General features: G+C 32.6%; 1 protein-coding gene across 2 annotated transcripts in view; it reads left to right on the forward strand.

Annotated features, from left to right (window-relative positions):
- LOC129217072 (activating signal cointegrator 1 complex subunit 1-like) overlaps positions 1-18,918 on the forward strand; it is a 41,112-nt gene that overhangs the window by 18,537 nt on the left and 3,657 nt on the right. For both annotated transcript variants that reach the window (XM_054851319.1, XM_054851320.1), the window contains exons 4-7: positions 6,283-6,461; positions 8,214-8,347; positions 11,494-11,613; positions 18,524-18,698. In XM_054851319.1, the coding sequence (XP_054707294.1) occupies positions 6,283-6,461; positions 8,214-8,347; positions 11,494-11,613; positions 18,524-18,698 (608 nt within the window). The remainder of the gene's footprint in view (positions 1-6,282; positions 6,462-8,213; positions 8,348-11,493; positions 11,614-18,523; positions 18,699-18,918) is intronic.

Consider the following 18,918-nt stretch of genomic DNA (forward strand, 5'->3'; position numbering starts at 1 on the left):
TTTACCCCTCCCCCCAGGTCGCATCGCACCCCCCCCCCCCTGCAACGCTACTGCAAAAACCTTATGTTGCCTTAATGTGGCTAATTATGCCTTAATGTGGCTAGTGTCAGTAGAAATGTGTTTTAATTGGCTGAAAAGATGCAAAACTTATGCTGTTTTGTGAATCACATCTTTGTTCATTAATGCTGAATTTTGCAGTATTAAAAAGCAAATTTAACTCACGTTTGCTTAACTAAGAGAAGCATTCCTATTTGGTGTTGTTGTATTGGAAGCCCAGTTTCTTAGTAGTAGCGCTTCCACGCCACAGGCCTGGGTTTGATTACCGGGTTGGGCATTAGTCAACTCAGCTGTTCACACCTTCAGTGGGGGGATGAAATGAGTACCAAGTGTGCTTGAGAACTAAAACCTGGGGGTTCCACATTCGGCTGACCTCCTCACAGGAACATCTGCCCTGCACCCCAGAGCCCTTGGTCAGGAAAACTGAGATGGCCACAATAATCCTTGTCCCTAATGGGCTGTTGTGCAACAGGGTTTGGTTTGTGTTTTTTGTTGTATTGAATATATTCTGTATTTTTTACTTTGCATTCACTTACTCTTAGGGCTCGACCGATGGCATTTTTTGGCCGATGGGCCGATGCCGATTGTTGGCCGATTGTTCAAAGATGGCCGATGGCCGATGGCCGATTGTTTTCCTTCAAATGACCGATTGCCGATGGCCGATGCTTTTGGCCGATGGCAAAAAAAAAAAAAAAAAGAAAAAAAAATAACAGAAATAAATTGATAAGATTGTCAAGGCTTTAAAGGATCATTGATTCATTTCACTTTACTTCCTTTCTAGGAATAAGGAATTGTAATCCCCCCTCCCAAAAAAAAAAAAAATCAGATTTCGACCTAAATTTTTATTTTACTATCATCCAATTTAAACTTAACAAGTTTTTCCAGCGCATATGTACCTAAGAACATACAGATGACCGAAATATCCATTTTGAACGCCTCCTTAGTTAATTATCGCAAATTCTCTTGTGATGTCTTCATGCGTGTAAACTTACGTTACACAAAAACGTTATGAAATAGAAAGTTGAAAATTCATACGTAAGTAGTATGATCTAAAAGTTCGAGGACAAGTTGTATAAAAATATCGTGAATAGTTCACATTACCGAAGAACATCTACAGTGGCTCCCAAAAGTGTTCGTACACTTTGAAATTTTGTAGTAAAACCGAAATAACGCAAAACTGAATTCGAATATGAAGACCATTTTTTTTACACTATTCCTATGCCATTCTGAATAAAACCCAGTAGTTTTTCTCAAAATATTTCCAAATTTTATTTTGGAAATTTGTCAAAAAACGATGAGACAGAAAAAATACGCCACAAAAGTCATCGTACACTGAAATATTTTCGAATAAATTCATGATTAAAATTATTATATGTGGTTTTTTTTTATTGTTTTTACATTGTAATGACACTGTAAAGTCATTTGCCATTAATTTTTTGTTTATTTATTCCCTAAGCTTCTGCTTATTATTTTTAAATGGCAGGTATGCGCAGAAAACAACAAACACGATTCGAAATTTGATTTTTTTTCCCTCACAGTAGCCATAAATTGGTTTGAAATGTCTCTAAATTAGTTAATTTATACCAATCTATAGTGAAGTGCTTGATAAAATGCTTTAAAGACAAGAATCGGATCGAAAACAAGGTAACAAAAGGTCAACTGGCAAAGTTAACAAAGCGTGATCGGAGGTTTACAGTTAAAAAAAATTATGAAATACACATTTGAGCGCTGAAAAAGTTTCTGCAGAATTGAATGAAACATTTTACGTTTAATTTTCACCTAAAATTGTTCGCCAAGTTCTCTGATTAGCTGGATTAAAGGGGACCCCTTCCCGCAGAAAATTTCTTGTTCGCGCGAAAAACAATAAACTTACGCTTTCCGTCGTAAAATAAATGATAAATAAGCTCAAAACGTTTTGAAACAACGTCTTACTTATAGATGAAAATAAATTTAATATTTTGGGTTAAAATAGTGCATAATTGTCAACAGAAGAAAAAATGAGGAATTTAATCTTAAGAGCTTAACTGGATCAGTTAATCAGGACGGTGAAGGTGTTTTTTGTGTGAGGGTGCATAATAGCATCAGGACTTGGAAATTTGGAATTTTTTGATGAAATAATGAATCATGCTGTTCACTTAAATGTTTCAAAAAACAATTTTAAACTATTAGCCCAAAATTTGGTAATCAGAAACAACTTTGTTTTTTATCAAGTTAACGATAAGAAGCACACGTTCGAGTTTGGTGCCTCAAAATTTGTCCTTAAGCTTAGAAATTTCTCCTCAATCGCCAGATTTAAACTTAATGGAACATATTTGGAGATATCTGGTGGCTAGATTACGAAAATACACCATTGAAACGAAAAGCGAACTAGAAACAGTAAGACTCGTAGTGCGGCTGAAAACTTACTCAGAAATTGCACAAAAAAAGACAGAAAAAACAATGAAATCTCTTCTCAGACGTTTAAAAGCTGTTATTGTTACTGCATGATATTCTATTAATATAAATTTAGATTATTTACTAATTTTTTGATATTTTTTCCGAAGTGTACGAAGACCTGTAAAATAAAATTTCCGACACTTTTTGGTTTTTGATTTTTAAAAAATTAAGTTTTCATGTTTTATTAAAAATTTTCGTGCAGTTTTGTTTAAAATAGATCATAGATCTTATAATTAAATATCTATTCCGAAATATTAATTCTAACCAATGCCATAGGGGCCTATTTCATTGAAAGTCGTGGGTGTGCGAACACTTTTGGGAGCCACTGTATCTACAAAATAGTCACCTTGAACGGTTATACACTTCTGCCAGGGGCGGCATTTCAGCATTTTATTTGGGGGGTCGAGTTTCTTAAATACGAATTACCTCAATATAGAACAAAACACATGTTGGCTAACAGCAAGTAATCATGATTTGGGGGAGGGGAAGACTGCATAGTTAAAGAGCCCCCAGAAATGATATTTGTTGATGCGAGATATGTTTTTCAAAAATAGTATGTATTTTTAAAGAGTATCTATGAAAGCATACTATGCAATGAGCAGCTGAAATGTGTTTCTAGTGGAAGAAAGTGATGAACACTCATTAATAGACACACTTAAAGAATGAGCGTAATAATGAATGTAAAATACCACAGCATTTTCTTGTGCAGCCACAACACTGCACGGGCCTCTCATAACCATCGTTACAAGAACAAGATATTTAGCATATATGAGGAAACTACGTCTTTCGTTAAAATTAACCATGATTCTTCATCGGTTTTTTTCTGTTCTGAAAACGCCGGTAAAGGCTTGATGAATTTTTAATAATTTAAAAAACGGAAAGTACTTGCTCTTGTTTGGAAATGTGTCAAGTTTCATCAACCATTACGGAGAAGCAGCAAGATTGCTTCAACTTCGATTGGCGATTTACGTAAATTAAATTTGCTCACTTTTTGTCATTCCTCTTAAATAGTTTGGGGGGTGCGACCTCTTCTGCCAACGTTCGTATAGCTTTTAGAAGGACTCCTGGACATTTGTCACAACCTCCTGTAAGGCCTCTTGCGCTGCTGCTTCAACTTCATCGTGGGGAAGAAGGCGACTTTCTTGTTGAGGATGCACGGTTCTATTGGTCAATACTCTGATATGACAAGCAAATAACGTAACATTTCGTCGGACTTAGCTCCGTGTGATGTTTACTTGTTCCCAGCAAAAAAAAAAAAAACCATTTACATGGACACCGCTTTCTTCCGTCAGGAGAAGATAAAGCTGCATCACAGAAGGTAGCGAAAAATGGCTTCCAGGAGTGTTTCCAAAAGTTATATGAACACTGGCAGAAGTACATAGTCCCTCAAAATGACCTTTTGAAGGTGGATGTGCTTCGGTAATATGAACTATTCTGGGTAAGGTTTTATACAACTTGTTCCCCGAACTTTTGGATCGTACTACGTACAATCTGTATAGGGTGTAGTAATGCTTCTACTTTTTTGTGTGCTGTATGATGGAAGACAAAGAACAACAGGCAAAAAAAAGGAAGAAAAACAAAGATACTGTTTAATAACCAATTGATTTTTTTTTTAATTGAACACATAACAAAGACTTCAGTAATATTGTATGATTTAGGTAAGCTAAACATAGTTAAAAAACATTAAATTATGTTGTTTTATCATTCAAAAAAAAAAGAATAAAACTATGAAACCGTCAACAAATTACGCAATTAAAGTGGAAAGATTGCACGTCGACATATTTTAATCATCAAATTAAACAAAAAAGGTAACAGATAAATTACAATATTAAATCATAATAGGAATATTTTTATACTTATTTAAAATTTATGAATAGAAAAGTTTGCATTTTTCATAAATGTATAACAATGACATAAGTTTTGCGGAAAAAAGAAATAGCCATGAAAAGAGCGAGGTTCTTAAAACGCAGCTACAATAAACAAACTCATATTTACAACAAGTTAATAACTGAATACATATACTACTTGATCTGATGTTTGCACACGTAATATTGAGCAATTTTATTGTTTAATCTTTTATGCAGCACTACAAACAAATTCAAATTAAATTTTTCAATTTAACAATAATTTTCTGAAATTTAAAAAATGGCATAGTAGAAAATCCTTGAAACTTTTCTATAACATATTATTAAACATATGATGAAAACGAAAATAACTTATTCCTTGATTTTATATAAAGACATAAAAATAGTTACTTACAACAGAAAAAAAAATCGATCGCTATTAATGATGCAAAAAAGATGACGCATTACAAAATATAGATGAAATAAGTATAAGAAATACGCAAGATGGCATTTCTTGACCAAAATGAATAACCGCTAATTATTTAAGAAATGCTTGAAATGACGAGGATGGGTTAGGGGGGTCACCCTCTGTTTTTGGAGTAACTCACAACGTTAAACTTCGGCCGCAACTTCGACTTAATTTTTTTAGTACAGAACCGCTACCACCAACGTCTCGGAAGAGTTTCTGAATCTACTTCAGCACTTCTGAAGAAAAAATTCAAAAGTCCCTGTTTTCCGAGTTATGCCACCATTCAAAACGTCTTTAATCAATTTCTTACACGAATGCTCTAAATTCTTCCTAAACAATAGATAAAGCTTGAAAAAAATCTCTAATTTTATGAATGGCGTTAGTTTTAAACAACTCAGAAGTACAACTAGAGTTTAATTTCAGATATTGAGGGAGTGGGAGGAGGGGCACGCAAGTGTTCTCGGAAATACAAAAAATAGTCGGAGAAAAAATAGAGTTCAAAATAATCATAAATATTGAGCAGAAAAACCCTTTTAAAACTTGCACCCGAGTTTGTTTTGACGTGCAGTGGCGGATTTAAAATATAGCGAATGTTGCGATTGCGCGAGAGGTCCCATATACATAGGGGCACCGTAGGAGTTACAAAAATCTTTATGATAAATGTTTTACAACTTCTGTGATAGAGAAAAAAGGCCCCAAAATATATTTCGATGGGCCCCAAACATGTAGCTCCGCCGAAGCGATGCAGAAAAGACTGCATTACTCTGGTTCATATTACAAATATCGAAAAATTAAAAATTACCGTCGCGTCGGTTCAACGGGAATCTAACAAAATGAAACAAAACCGGTTTCTGCATCTCATATTTGTTTTCATGGTCTCCAGTTCTGCAATATATCACTAAATGATCGTCAGTCTGAGACGCTATATTAATTTTGCTTTGAAATAAGTAATTAATAGCCACAAAAAATCGGTTAATAAGCTTTTTAGAACACCCGATCGAAAACAAAAAGCGAAGTGCACAACTGGAACGTGCGCACATCCCACATGCGAAAATTTAGCCTTCTACAGCGTACCATTTTTAAGTTTTGACTTATGAGAGATACATACATACATCCAGCAGCAAGAAACAACGCAATAATTAACTTGTTTGGTACCTGAATGCAGTATTAAACACTCTTTCAGGGGTGACTATAGAAATTCATACTGAAATTCAAGTAAACAATTTTGTTTGAAAACAATAATTCCCTTTACTTTGTATTAAAATGTAAAACAACAAAAGTCCTTTTTTTTTTTCAAAAACATCGGCCAATTCCATCGGCTTTTCGATGTTTTTAAGGCCGATGGGCCGATGTTTCCTGCAAGTTAGCATCGGCCGCCGATGCCGATGGCTAAATCGTTGAACCATCGGCGCCGATGCATCGGCCAGGCCGATACATCGGTCGAGTCCTACTTACTCTTTTGTTTTTGTGTTACAGTGATCAAAGGACAAAGCAAGAATAGCGTTGGTAGTGCTTACAGGAGGATTGCAGAAACAATCAAATCAGGTCGTTTTCATCAAGATTTCACTCACTTTATATCAATACCTATAAATGCTAAAGAGGTCCAAGAATCATTTCTAAGGTTTAAGGATGATGTCTTAAGAAATTTTAAAAAGGTACTTGGCTTTCATTTCATTGATTTAGTTATATTTATATGCATAGTATGGATCAAATTTTTTGACAAACTTGAAAATTCTGCTGGGCATACACATGCCTGCCAACTGCTCTGGTTTCTTCTGGGAGCTTTCCAGATTTTGATCACATCTCTAGATTTTCCAATATTTATCAAAAATTTCCCAGTTTTCATTAAGTTTTGGAAACATTCTTCTGTTTAGAGAATTTGTAAAAAAAAAAAAAAAAACCTGTGAAGTGCCCCGGTTTTCAAAGTCTTTGTGACATAGACTAATAATAAGAATAGACCGAACAATGGCAACCCTTTTGCTGCTCATAAACCAAACCATATGACTGGTGGATATCCTAGCAACAGCGGGCGTTGATCGTAGCAGACGATCCACGCCAGCGAGAAATAAAATAAATAGAATTGATGGAACACGGAAGAATGATCTTTTATATTGTCCAATTTGTAAATTTGTTATTCTAAGTTGTAAATATTTTGTTAATATAGTGAGTTTTTCGTTTAGATAGTACTGTGCATTTTCTTTAATCAATTTCAATAACTCTCTTACCAATTAAAGATGCAAGCGCTCAAAAAGAACCGGCAAATGGTAAGATTTTTACCTACACTTTCAATTTAAGATACCGATTAGTACATTTTTGCGTTAACGCAAAACGTTTACGCCATTACGTTCACGCCAACGCTGACATAGCAGTTCCAAATGAAATAAAAGTTACTGAAAACTGTGATGAAAAACTAATTACTAATGTCAAAATAATTCATAACCAAAAGAAAAACAGTTTAATCTCTGCACCTGGAAAAAATATTATAATGAAAACACATTATGTCTTAAAATACTAGTCAAGTGCCAAACTATAGATAATGTTGCCATCTAGCAACCATGCTGCCAAAGTTTTCGCCAAGCCTTCCACCAGTCACATGATGTATCCATGAACCAATTTTTTCATCAGCAAGTCTGGGAAAGCTCGGTCTACTCTTATTATTAGTCTATGCTTTGTGATGGACAATAAAAGATTGCACATCTCTTTACCACTTTAACAAGCGGATGTACTCCATGATTTGCATGCCTACTAATTTTTGCTCAGTAGGTATAGAATGTACGTATGTACACGTGTTAGCTGTTACTACGGTTTTGCATTCCATTCCCAATTTTTTGTGCATTTCGAAATCTAATTGCGTCTGCTTCCATAATTCATGTTCATATTTGTCTACTATTAGATCCTACTGCTCAGACATTAATAACTTTATGTTGATAATTATTTTCAACCCTTCCTGTGTTTTCTCCTGACTTACTATCTTGTCCATTGCATATGCCATGGAAAACAACTATAAAGATGTTTTGGTTCTTGAACACTTCTCAATACGTTTGGAGAGTACTAGCCAAAAGTAAAGCAGAAGAGAAAGAAACTCGAAGGAAAACCTTAATTTTTTGTCATTTTGTTACCAATAAAACAGACCTATTTTTCATCCAGCCATTTTATAAAAGAATGATACTTTATTAGCATTAGCACATTATTACAACAACAAAAAGTTAAATTACTAAGCAAATAACCACTTTAAATTTTTTGCTAAATACATTCTAATGTTTTCTTTTATAAGATGATTGAATTATGTACACTTAATGGGATCGTGGTAGTTAAGATTATTTAGATTTCAAACTGTTAAAACCCATATAATCTCAGATTTATAGGTTTGAATAGAATTTTTTATAGTTGTAATCATTTTTGTTTAGGTACGAGGCATAGATGAAAGTCTGTTTCAAGAACCAAAAAAAATGCATTTAACCATTACTACCTTGGTGTTGCTTGACAATCGGGATAAACTAAAAGCTGAAGCAATATTTCAAAAGTGCAAAAATGAAATTGTGTAAGTAATAAACTTGATTTTTTTGGGTCTTTTCAATTTCAAAATATGTTTCAGATTGATTGATGTAATTTTAATCAAAATCAGTTTTAATTATGAATCCTTTTCTTCCTCATTTGTGAATTGAGATAAAAAGTGTCAAGACTATAGTACTTCATGTAATATACCAACTGCCAGGTTACGACATCAAGAAACTGCAGTTTTGTCCTTTTTATGAATGCATCAGTCTGGGACAGTCAAAAACCAAGCTGGAGGCAGATCAGACACCAACAAATTGGTGTCTAAATTTAATAGAGCACACTAGAGAGTGCGCATAAGCAATGGTGCCGTTCCACTAGAAAATTAAAGATAAAAGCTTGAATTTCTTGACTGTTCTAGACTGATGATAAGAAAGAAACTGCAGTCTCTGGTTGAAGGTATATTGCATGTAGTTCTGCCTCAGAACTGGCTTCTACCCTTAAGGGTAGTAATTTACTACTTAATACAACAATACTTACTCATTAACTCTAGTGAATTACCAAACATGAAAATAATATAATTATTTTTTAGTAAGGGAATACCTGTTTTGATCCCCAGTGTATTTTGAGTGATCCCAAATTCTAGACGGTCATTGTGAATAACAACTTCCACAGGATGTAGAATTAGAATAAAAACGTGACAGAGACACACTCATACTGGGTGCTAAGCAGCTCTATGCAGATTTTTCTGACAACTGCTTCATGTTTCTAATTACCACATGGTCTTATTTTACTCATCCTGAACTCCCATTTCTGTAATAGTATCACTGAGCAAAAGTCAACTTTCAACAAATGTAACTGATAAATGATTGTACGTGAAAAAGGCAAAAACGAAAATTGATGACTATGCACAACTTGCTGCTTCATTATAGCAAATTTTCACTACATCTTTTTTATTACCGGCAATCAGCGTGAAGAGTCTCATGGCTTCAGAATCTGTGTTTTAAAAGGTTACGAGTTTTAATTAACTTAAAAGCTTCAAACACATTCCATCAAATTCAGAAAAATCCGTTCTTTCAATTAGTATCAAACTTTTCTATATTGAAGCATGTCTCGGCTCCCAAATTTTTAAAAGAATGATAATTGAGTTTTTCACAAATGTTTTCATTAATTAAAGTCCTACAAAAATGAAATCAAGCTAAATGGTGTGCTTGCATTTTTTTTTTTTTACTTAGCTTAATCCCAAACTAACGGCCATCCTAAGGGAGCTGTTAAGTGAAAATGTTATAACTTAATTCATCATTTACGTTGGTAACTGATTCAAGCTGATTATAACTCTTGTAGACAAAAAGAAAAATCTCTCTCCCCGCTAGAAAGCGATTAAAGTTTGACTATGCCAACTTCTTGAATAAACTGTTGCCAAAATGAACTGGCACTTGGGGTAATTTTTAAACTGGGGCACCTTTTAAACACTAACATTATGCATGACAGAATTGGATGTTTATCTCAACGTAATCTATTGAAAATAAATGTGCAATTAATTATGTTTTTTTTTAAATTATTTTCTAGAAAAAGAAAATTTTAATGTAAGCATCCTTTAATACAATATGAAAGAGAAAAAAAATTGGTGATTATTGGCATTGGTCTCTGATCAGCGGATGTTGATATTTGTTATGCATTATATGATATGCTGATCAATGCAATAAGGTAATCATATTTATACTGCAAAATAGCTTTGTATTTTGATCAATATGTTTTGTGTTATATACTAATAGGAAAATAAAAAGAATTATTGTTAACCAAAAGCGGATGCTAAAAGATTACAGCAAAATGCTAACATTATGCACGTCACAAAAGTTTCTACAGTGCCAAATTTTGTCTGAGCCCTTGTATTATTTCTTCAAGTTTTGCCGTCACAGTTATGAAGGAAAACTGTTTAATTGCACCCCCCCCCCTGAATTATTTGGTTCCAAAATGGACCAGCACCAATTCCCTCTGAGTTCTACCTATGAACCAGTTTTTGCCCAAATCATTGCATTACTTCTTGTCTTCTTGAGATATAGCAGTCATGCCTAAAGACAAAAATGATAAGTTGTCCCACTCTCCTTGAAGTTATGGGAGCCAAAAAATAATCAGCAATAATTTATTCATGTGTGTACCAATCTTTGGTTCTGTGCTGTGCTTTTTAAGCTATTGTGGCCAAAAAAAAAAAAGTCATTCACATATCTACAGATAGACATAGGTGTACACAGAGCTTCAAAAATAGAGACACCATTCTACCTGGAGGTTTAAATTATGCGAAAAAGACTCCCATTCTTTTGCTCATACAAATAAATTTTTCAAAACCGTGAATAATAAAGCATTATTAAAAGGTATGTAATATGAAATTAATGAGCCTAAGAACCTAAAACATTGGCCATTTTCGTATTAACTTTCGTTTCTGTGTAGGGATACGGGTACCAAATTCCCCTAGTGACTCCTGCACATGCAAATGCAGATAGACATTTTCTGAAAGTGGTTTAAATGGATTCAGTATGCTTTCATACATTGTTGAATTTTGAAAACTTTCTCAAATCCTGTAATTTTTTTTCGTTTGTTAGATGTAGAAGAAAGTAAAAAATATTTAAATGTCTTTATTGTTACTAGGATTAAAAACTCTTTTCTGGTGTTTGAGCTTGAAAGAATAACTTGAAATTGTTCCAAAAGAACTAATAATTGATCCTTCCTCCGTAGTTTTGAGATCAGTGATATCAAAGTCATTCTTAGTCGGTTGTTAGTGAGTAATTCAACCAAAACGTAAATTCAACATACCGTTAGGATTTCCGACTCTCTGCAAAGGTCACCTCATTTATTTTCAAGATTTTCTATAAAATTGTACAATGCCATGACTATTTCTGCCGTAAAAGCAGGTTTTCTGACACAAAACCTCTGTCCTGTATGATGATTCCATTCAGGTCTGATCCGCCATTAGGACAAGTCTTTGCAAATAAATTACGGGGTTTTTTCTTTTATTGCATTCCAAAGTTTGAAGAATGGTTGCACTTTAAACAACAAAAACTTTAATTTTAAGTTGAGGGCTTGAAAGTCTGTCATACACTGAATTCTATTAATAAAAAATATATGTTTTATTTCTCTTGATGCAAATTACTCATTTTGTTGTTTTAATGTTTTAAAACTTTTTTTTTTCTCTAGGAATTTCCTTGATGGGAAAACCTTAGAAGTAAATGTTAAAGGTATCGAATACATGAATGACGATCCCGCTGAAGTTGATGTATTGTATGCCAAGGTAGAAGAAGTAGATGATGACAGTTGGTATGTTTGGTTTTTAACATGTTTATGCTGTTACATGCAGCTCAATTTGTTGATTTAAAAGCCGCATTTTTACCAGACACTATTTTTCATGAATTTTTGCTTATTTTGACCAAAAATCCTTCGTTTCGGTTAATAAAATAATGTGTAGTATATATAAATATTGGATCTTAGCATCATATTGAGTTTTTTTATCCTCAATTTTCTTTTATTGATTATTCACAATAAAACTACCACAACTATTTTTCTACACAACAGGACTTAGCTATATCTTAAAATTTACTTTATTAAAATTCTTTCATATTATATTCATATATGTGCATATATTATTTCAAATGTTTTTACCATGAGTATCCTCCAAGATTGTGCGCCATTTGAAAAGGATTTCTAATTACAAAATATTGGTTTAATAAGTTGAAAACAGTATGTGTAAGAACAAACATTTTATTTTCCATCCATCATTAAGTTTTACTGTGGATAATTGTTAAATTAAAATTAATAATGAATAAAAAAAAAAGTAATAATAAAGGAAAAATAAGAAACACATATTTCATATTTATATGTGATAAAATAACTCTGAACAACTTTTTTTTAAATGAAAAAAGAGAAGAAAAGAAAAAGTCACCTAGCTGTGTATGTGGAATTATTAGTCAAAAATGTTACCATATGTGGCCGTGGTGCATGTGGTTAACAGTTAATGTAAGGGATATAAAAAAAATATGGTTTGAACTTTGAGTGTGTATTTCTCTGTTATTACCAGATATTGATGTGAAATATTTTACTAGTTACCTACATAGAATATTACCACAGTGCTCAGTTTTATTCGAATCCGTTTCCCCAAGGTCATGTCCTTCCCTTGTTAGAGCAAAAAACCAGGGTTCATGAACGAACGAGTCAAAAAGAACGAATCCTTAAAATGAACGGATCTGTTCCTTCACTTAAAAAATGAACGACCGTTCTTTTGAACAGTGAGCAGTTTGGATCATTGTATTGATGCACTTGTGATAAAATCACATTTTTTTTAATTACATTCATCTTCGAATTTTTAGCACTCAATCAATCTCAAGTTTCATTTTTCTCAATGCAGTACAATATATTCATTCGAACTTTTTTACTTTCTGCATCATTCATCTTTTTTTTTTTTAATCGTTGCAGTTCATTTGCAATTTTCCAATATATCCAATAATAAATGTTTTGGGTTATTTGTTTGGGCTACGAACAAAATATTTGGACATTCCACTTCCTGTCCCATGCACCTGTTAAAATCCCTCTCACACTTTCTGTCGCCAAAATTATTTCTAAAAATACTTTTTATCACTTTTCTAGCGATCCTTTTGTCTTCTATAACATCCCTATCAACTACCATCTATATTGAATTGACTTTATTTTTTAACTTGCTTGGAAACTTTCAAGTCGCTTATTTTACATTCAATATTAGGATTAGGGATAAGAGGTCGATGTCAATGTTTTGGAAACATCGATGTTTTTGCTAAAACATCGATGTTTTACTTTCAATGTTTTTGGAACATCGATGTTTTGGGTTCGATGTTGATGTTTTTGTATTTTTAATTGAAAATTACGATAAAATTTCTCACAGAGAAACGACATCGATTGAAAAACATCAATGTTTCAAAACATTGATCTTCAAAGTAAGAAGGAATAATATTAAAAAAAACGATGGTATCTGTAAATTGACCCCAAAACATTGAACTCTCGGAAACATCGACATCACCTAAATTTGAAAAGTGTAGGATCTGAGCTCCTGTTAGCTACCATGTAAAATCAGCTTAAACAGGGATGCCAACTGCTCCGCAAAAATTGCGGAACTCCTGAGTTCCGCAAAAAAAGGTTATTTTGCTCCTCATTTCCCATTTCAAGCATGACATAGTATTTAAAGCAGTTTTTTATGCTCGTGCTTAAAATGATTATTAAAGCTCAAAAACAATTTAAGACAAGTGGTTTTTGTTTTTTTTAATTGAATTTTATGCAAAATACCGAGTTGCTCCGCAAAATTTCAAAATGCTTCTTAAAATTACCACAGATGCTCTTCAAATTGTTTCTCCATGGTTGGCTCACAGATATATACTGAATTATCATTGCTTTCAAAATTTTTGAATAGTGAATTTATTTTCTTTGAATTTTGAAAACAAAATTCAAAGAAAATAAAGTTGCTGCTGCCAGTGCTTAGATTATCTGGAATTTCCAAAATCATTTAGTATTATGGGATCATATACTATATAATCATCTTACTACTATTATATATGCAAAAGTTTGTCTGTATGGATGTATGGATGTTTGTTACTCTTTCACGCAAAAACTACTGAATGGATTTTGATGAAACTTTACAATAATATAGCTTATGCATCAGAATAACACATAGGGTAGTTTTCGTACCGTTATGGGGGGCAAAACCCCCTTAGGGGAGCAATAAAACACAATTTTCGTATAAATTCTCTAATATAGGGATGAAAAAATACTTGCACATATTTACATGATATGTCCATCGAAAGCTCTGATTTTTCTGCTGATGATGGCACCTGTTCGAAATTTCTAAGTAGAATAAAAAACGAGTTATGAGCTTTTTAGTTCCATGTTCGAAGGTTTTCCTCAACTCAATACAGTATTTAAGGTATCATCTCAACTCCCAGTCGATAGCGACAATTGTTGTATTGTTGACTATCTTTGCTTTTCATGACTGTTCAAGGCTTTTCTCAAGTCAAATCTTGAAGTAAGATTTTTACACAAGATTGGCAAATAATACATGGATTTGGCTGATTATTTTCAATTTTAATGCCTTTGAGGCAATTAATGCGTTTTTTTATATTTATTTCTGTTGACTGGGTATTTAATCGATCAGCAGGAATCTAGCCAAACTTTTTTGTGGAATCATATCAATAGCTAAGGCATTTGGAAAATTTTTCAACTGTCGCTGTTTTTGAAGCTAAAGGCTACTCAATACTGTTTCTCGGTTTTCACCATGTAACCAAATATCGCCATTTCTTTGTAATTCCATGTAACCAAATATTTTTTTCTTTAATTTTGTTAACAAGTAAAATAATTCGCCAACTAAATCTAAGCAAATCCATAAACAGCACAAAAACTTCCATTAATTTGTCTTTAAATTCAAACAATTGCCAAATTTTTACTATTTATTGGAAATATTTCGGGAAGCATCGTTTATAATCACCAGAAGTATCTCAGTATTCGGTGACACTAACTCTTCGATGAAAATTAGTAACACACAGTTTTACAAAGTAGGGAGGGGGAGCCTCATTTAAGGTATCCTAATATGATTAATGCAAACTTAATAACATTTTAAATCGCAGTAAGGGATTACGGGCGGCTACGTTTTTTAAAAGTTTGTACTTCAATAGCAGTATAGAGAAGGTTTTAGACTATGTTCGAAAAAAAAAGATAAATCTTTTTAAACAAGTAAAGTTTAAATTAGATAAAAATGGAACAATGTTTAAAAGCACAAAAAGGATAAAAAGTTTTTAAAAACACAGACATGTTTCGGAGGCAATAGCCTCTTTCCTCAGTGCGAAATGAACAAATGGATGAATCAAGGTCATGGGAGAGTTTAAATGCGTAACCGGAAAAACATTGACCAATCAGATATCAGCAAGTGCTGAGGCAAAATATGACAGCATTCTAACATGTAAAATTGAATAAGATTGGAGAAAAATGTGGAACAGCAAAAGACTCATTGCAAAGATTATTTAAGTTTTTATGAATGTAAAAGGATTCCAGAAAATCTAATTCACCTACTGTTGTAGGTATGTAAATGAAGTGAAGTTTAATTTCTTATTTTGGAAATTCCTCAAATTTGTATATGCTTAAGTATCGTTTTTTCATTTCTAAAAGAGTACTATTTTGTTCTTCATACTTACTGCCATTTTACTTTTATGGGTTAGGAAGAAGCTCTATTTTTAATCACGTCAAAGCTGTGTGTTTTGAGTTGTTTCAGTTACAGCAGGGAATGAATAAAGGTAGCAATTGTTTTTCATAATTATTACAGACCCAGGCAACGCCGAGCATTTTTGCTGCATACAATTATCTGGTAACTAAATAAAGTAATGAAATGGAGACCGCCCCCCTACCCCCAGTTACCGTCGAACAAAGATTTATTTTTCGACAGGAACGGCCAAATACATGCAAACATTTTCTTTATAGCATCTTCTGTTTGGAATTAAAAATCATATCTTATGAATATACAAACATTTTACTCAGTTTAAAAAACTTGGCAATGCTCTGGCGAATGTGTGGTACTGTGGTCCTTTGGCGATTAATAATGGATTTGGATTTATTATTTTACATTTTAACGCTGCTTTTAATTGCAAAAATATAAAATGAAACTAAACAAAATGACATTTTAAAAACTTATTTGATAGGAAGAGTTATGATACCGTGTTGGGGATGAGTGTTTAAAAATTTTGGCGCTATAGCCATTACAAAAGTTTCATTAAAATGTAAAAATTCTGCCAAATTAATTTTGGCAAAAAGATCATTAAGTACTATGAGGTATTAAAGTTAAAATTAATCCGCCAAATTAGTGAAACAACACTCTTAAATAACATTAAAACTACTATTAAAATGTAAATTAATCCACCAAATTCATTTCTTATCTTCAGTTTTACCAGGTGACTACGTTAGTGCATTGGTGAATTATTTAAAATTTTTATGAAACTTTTCATTTTCTTTTTTGTGTGTGTATTTTTAAGGGTTAATGATGCTAATTAGGATTTTGTGGAATTAATGTCCGTATTTTAATGGTGACAATGGAGTATATTGTTCTTTCTTTCTTTCTTTTATTTTGTTTTTGTTTTTTTATTTGTTTTTTATCCTATTGGACCTGTACTGATGAAGATTTTTGGAAATAATCTTGACTGAAATCATCGGAGGGAAATGTTATTTGAAAACGCTGATATAATCATTCTAATAGAGACTTTTGGGAATTTTTCTCTTTGCAAAATGAGAAGTTTTTTGTACTATTGTCCTCATTTAAATGGGAACTTTAAAAAAAACTGTTGTCCTTACTCTGATTTTAATGGTATTTTCATTCTGAACTTTTTGGTATTGTAATCAGGACCGTTTACGTTATTTAGAAACAGTTGATTTCCTTCTAATAGGGATTTTAAAGGTTTGATGTTCTCACTCTAATAGGACATTATTAGAATCAGGATTTGCCGTGATTGTTGACCGTACTTTGGGACGATATCTCCAGTAAGGAGCTATACATTATACAGTAATTTAAATAGCCGGTGTAGCGCTGGAAATTATTTGACGGAGATCAGGATTATACGGAAACTGTTTCACTTTACTTAAGAATAGTTGACCTTACTCGAATTGGATTTTTTGAGAATTACCCAAACTAACTTCTTTACAACTCCTGAACGTTTTCAAGATTTATTTTGTGGGATTTTTTGAGTGTCTTCCCAGTTTCGCCGACATTTCATTTACCCCCTTTCCCTTGATTTTCAGTTTTAATCATACTTTTTGATACATTTAAAGGGGCAGACAATTTAAAATGTCAACGAAACTGGAGCCAAACCATTTTTTGGTAACTATTTGACCTCTGCCTGTGTTTACCGTTAACTTGAATCGATTGAAAAAAACTACATCAATGTGAGCGAAGCCTCGGGTAAAAGCTAGTATACTATATTTCACATTAGGTATAAAACGAATGCATTCCAAATAAACATGGGATTTTTTTCAATGTATTATAACCATAAACGGCGACAGGAAAGCTTCCTCTGGTCTGATTTGTTTTTTTTCTGTTGCCTTGCGAAATGTGGTGTTGTACGTAATTGGTTGGTTAGAGAATATATATATAGAATTTAATATTGGCTTTACTTAGAAATTTTGAAATAGTAGCTATAATTTAATAAATCGACGCAATGCCACAAAAGAATTCACTGATCCACTGAGAAACATTTGTTAGAGATTATCATTAATGTAAGTCTGTACTGTAGAACATTCAAAAATGAATGTCATATATTGATAAAAAGATCGATGTATCAATACCATCGATGTTTTAGTTTCGACCATCGATGTTATGAAACATAGATGTTTTGCCTACAATGTCGCACCTCTAATTAGGATAATTACCATCGAATTTTTTCCCCATTTAAAAAAAGTTGTAGTTTTTTATTTATTTACTTATTTTTTTTCCTGTTCGCATTGGTACTGTGGAATAATTTTCAAGCTCTCTAATATTTGAGGTGAGGCTTTTTTTTTTAAGTTTTCCGATACTCCGGCTGAGCTACAAATACATTTGTTGTTACCTTTTTCTGTTATACATGGTCTATTGGTAATACTATATGTTATGTATATATACAAGTGCTGTAGCTAGAAAAATTTAATAACTTAGATTTTTGACATGCTGAAATGGAACCTGCGATTTTTGGAATGGAAAACAAATATTCGGCAACTGAGAAATTTCTTTCAAAGTGAACTATAATTGCTGTATACATCTAAACCTGAATGAAGTTTTTTTATTCATTTTTCATAGGCATATTTTCTTACTTTTAGATCATTTTAGATATTTTTCCTTCAAAGAATACTATTGATGAAATAAAACATTTCGAATGTATGTAAGTATCAACTGCAATTTTTTTAAATGAACGAAGTCGTTCGAATGAACGAGCTGAATTAACGGGTCAAAAGAATGAACAATCATCTGATGAACGGATCATTTAAAAGAACAACATTGCCCACCTCTAGAAAAAACCCTAAAATTTGCATAAAGTTACTTTAATATTTGTTTGTAAAAAAATATTTAAAAACAAACTCTTTCAAAGCAGTTAAGTCTTTTTTTTTCTACTGCATAAATTTAAATTCCCTATCATGCAAATGGATTAGTTCACTTAATCAAAGATTTAATATTTATATGTTTCTCTTATTCTCCTTTCAGCTTGCAAATAGTAGCAAATATGCTGATGAATTCCTTCACAGACAATGATCTTAGTAAAAAGCAGTATGACCAAGTAAAACTCCACATCACATTGATGAACACATCATTTCGATCAAAGGGAGCAGCAGATGAAAGTAGACAACGAATAACTTTTGATGCCAGACCAATATTAGAGGTATACCATTCTCAGAAAATAGTAATTGCAATGAAATTGTAAAACATTAATTAATCAAGAAAATGTCTCTATACATGCTTAATAATAGTCATTCATATCTAAATATTGTAATGTCAGGGTTCGTACGGGTCATGGAAATCCTGGAAAGTGATGGAAAAAAAATAAGTGAATTTCAGACCTGGAAAAGTCATGGAAAATTGAAATTTCTATTCAAAGTCAT

The sequence above is a fragment of the Uloborus diversus genome, chromosome 2, assembly GCF_026930045.1.
Source record: "Uloborus diversus isolate 005 chromosome 2, Udiv.v.3.1, whole genome shotgun sequence".
Taxonomy (NCBI): domain Eukaryota; kingdom Metazoa; phylum Arthropoda; class Arachnida; order Araneae; family Uloboridae; genus Uloborus; species Uloborus diversus.